Below are 3,309 nucleotides of genomic sequence, written 5' to 3'. Positions count from 1 at the left end.
CCCTGCTGCCCTTCCCTACCCTCTCTCACCTGCCCCACTCCACTGCTAAATGGGCACCACACCGCTTTTCTCTGGCCCGGAACCCCATGTTTCCTCATTGTCAGCCGTCTCCCTCCTTTTTGCCTCATACCTGTCCCCCACATCACCCGCAGATTCCTCAGACCAACACCCAGTGCCTCTAAACCTGATTCCCAAACACTGCTTTCATGTGATGCGCCGACCAACGCTCATCCCGCCCCTGCCCCCAAATCCGGCCGCGTGCCCACCCCCGGGCACCCCGCTCTCTGAGTCTCTTTCCTCTCAGTGTCACAGGCTGCGTCCACATTGCGGACCCCAAGTCACCCCCACACCCCATTCTTCCAGAGTTTCCTTGTTTGTTCTCTCCAATCATGAAAATGGGGTTCAGGGCATTTTGGCTCTTCCCATTGGTGTCCACAAATCACCCCTCTCCCCTATTGTACATGACTGTGGAATCCACGGCCCACCCAAGCCCTCGCTGCTGCCCCAGCCCCCAGCCCCAGCCCTGGCCCATGCGTCCCACGACCCCCAGTTTTGGGCTCACCTCCTGGTGGCCCAGACAACTGCCCTAATGGGGGCCCCACCCACAGGCACAATGCCCCCTGCGCAGGCCCAGATCAAAGGGAAATGGGACTGTAGGAGGCACTCCCAGCCCTGGCAGGCCGTGGTGTACCGTGAGAACAGCGTGTACTGCGGGGGCGTCCTGGTGCACCCCCAGTGGGTGCTCACGGCCGCTCACTGCCTGCTCAAGTGAGTACTGGGGGGTGGGGGGCAGGCCAGGCCTCCCGGCCACCTGGCGAGGCGGGCTGGGAGCACAGGCTGGAGCTGGGCAGGGCGCAGGACGCCACCCCCACGGCTGCCTCCCCTGGCTCCCCGAACCTCCCTCTGGCGCTGCCCTGGGCCCGGCCCTGGCGCGTCTCTCAGGCTCCCGGGTCTCTTCGTCTCCGGCCACCTCGGCCCCTCGCTGCCATCGCTGTGCTGGCTGGTCACCTCCATCTGCGCCGTCTCTCTGGGGCTCACCCCACTCCCAGCTCCACTGGAACCACCCCGGGGCGTCTGAGGGCACCCAGAAGGGAGACCCCCAACATGTGTGTGAGGGGCCCACGGGTCCCAGCCCCTCCCAGAACCAGACCTCTCCAGGGGTCCTCTGGGGCTGCAGGGGTCCAGGGATGTGGGGGGATGTGGAAGGGGAGGGCCCTGGCCTAGGGCTGGGCAGCAGCCCTCTGTGGGGACCAGGACCCTCAGCCCAGCCCAGGGGACTCAGCCCTGCCTTCTCCTGCTGCCCCTCCATCTCCATCCTCCCCCTCCCTCCTCCCCTCTACCCCTCCCCGATTCTCTCCCCTCCCCTCAGCCCACCCCCTGCTGTACCTCAGTTTCCCCCTCCCTCTCCTGTCTGAACCCCCTGCGTGTCGCCCCGTGTGGGGGTCCCCTCGCCTGCTCCGCCCTCTGGCCCCAACTGCCGTGCACGCCCCCGGCATGCTGGGGTGTCTGCCTCTGGGTGCCTCAGCTGCCCACGCTGCGTGTCTAGGTCTCGCCTTTCCCGGGGCTCTTTCTGCGTCTGGCCGCCTCTCCTCGGGGCGTCCCCCGCCCCTGCCTCAGCTCCCGTCCTCCGTCCTCACCCTCCTCCCCCTCTGTCCCCAGAGAATATAATGTCTGGCTGGGACGCCAGACCCTCTTCCCGCTTGAAAATACAGTTCAGTATTTCAAGGTGTCCCACTCCTTCCCACACCCCCAATTCAACCTGAGCCTCCTGAAGAACCGCCCCGCTACACGGGCCCCGACTACAGCCACGACCTGCTGCTGCTCCGCCTGCCCAAGCCGGCCCAGCTCACCCACTCTGTGCGGGTGCTGCAGCTGCGCAGGCACGAGCCCCGCACGGGCAGCACCCGCTCCACCAGCTGGGGCAGCACCTACCCCTATGTGGGTACGCCCGCCCTCCTCCCGGGGCGCCGCGGGGCGCGGGGCCTCATCGGGAGGCCCAGCTGACCCTTCCTTTTCCGCAGACAAATTCACCATCAGCCTCCAGTGCGTGGACCTCAAACTGCTGCCCAACAGCAGGTGCGTGAAGTCCCACACCCAGAAGATCACGCAGCACATGCTGTGCGGAGGGATCCTGAAGGGGGGCCCCTCCCTGTGCGGGGTGAGTCTCAGGGCGCTGGTGAGGCTCGGCGCCCCAGGCCCCTGCTGGCTGGTACCCCGCCCAGCTCCACCCCTGCGCCCACCTTTGACGCCATCAGGGGTGACTGATTTCCCTCTCCCGTGCCTGACCCCTATAAGAGTGACTGTGAGGTCAGAGAAAGTTCTGAAAGAGCGGACCCTGAGAGGAGCCCTGAGCACGGGCTCCGGAGAGAGACCGGCCCCCCCTCCAGCTGCCCCCAGCCCTGTCCTGGACCGGGTCCTCCCCGCTAGGCTGCACCCTGAATCCCAGCCCCTCGGCCAGGACCGTCTGTCCCAGGATGGACACCCTGTCCTCCTGGGGGCTGGAGACGGTTTTCTCGCCCCATAGCGGGGGTCACTGGGTCCTCTGAGCCCAGGCATGGGAGCTGGGGCGCTGTGGGCCCACCGCCCCGACCACGCCGCTCTGGCTCCTAGGCCGACTCCAGGGGTCCTCTGATCTGCGGCGGGGTGCTCCAAGGACTCGGGTCGTGGGACCCTTACCGGTGTGACACTTTCCGCGCAGCCGGCGTCTACACCAAGGTGATAGACTATGTGCCATGGATCAGGCAGACTATAGCAGCCCACCCCTGAGACCAACCCTGCGGGCCTACTGCCTGCCCCTGGGCCCCCGTGCAACCCCCCCAACCCTGAGAGCCTCCCACCTACGCCTGAAGCTCCCCCGGCTACTCCCGCCCCCGGCTGCTGCCCACACCAGAGGCCCACCCTGTGGCTCCCGCCCGCATGAACGCCTCTCGCCCACCCCTGACGCCCCCCAACTCCCGCTCGGCGGCGGGGTGGGGAACCCTCGCCAGTCTACTGCGCCTCCTGAGGCCCCGCCTCCAGCGCCTGCCGCCCGCTCCGGAGGCCCCGCCCGCGGAGGCCCCGCCCGCTGCCCCTCCGCCGGCCACTGAGGCCGCCCACCTGCGGGTCCCGCCCACCCGAGGCCCCGCCCCCTGCGTCTCCCTGCAAATACAGTTTCCCCCCACCCCGTTCACATCAAGTTCTCTGGCCTGTCCTTCTCGCGTTTCCAGAGTCCAGAACCTGGGTCCTTCCCCGCACGGGGATCCCGAGATGGGCCGGCCCCTGGTTCCACTGCACCCTGAATCCCACTCCCTCAGCCAGGACCTCTCCTGC

General features: G+C 67.5%; 1 protein-coding gene across 1 annotated transcript; it reads left to right on the top strand.

The window, feature by feature from the left end:
* The first annotated feature begins 613 nt into the window (after positions 1–613).
* LOC101634733 (kallikrein-1-like) lies at positions 614–2,766 on the top strand. Its single transcript, XM_012733527.1, is given in 5 exon segments — positions 614–768; positions 1,660–1,778; positions 1,781–1,942; positions 2,022–2,158; positions 2,611–2,766. Coding segments are annotated over 5 exon segments (729 nt in total).
* Positions 2,767–3,309: the final 543 nt, after the last annotated feature.

The sequence above is a fragment of the Condylura cristata genome, unplaced genomic scaffold (genome assembly GCF_000260355.1).
Source record: "Condylura cristata isolate star-nosed mole 26May11 unplaced genomic scaffold, ConCri1.0 scaffold00041, whole genome shotgun sequence".
Taxonomy (NCBI): Eukaryota; Metazoa; Chordata; class Mammalia; order Eulipotyphla; family Talpidae; genus Condylura; species Condylura cristata.
Note: the sequence above shows the minus strand (reverse complement) of the source record. Positions and strands in the feature narration are given on the sequence as shown.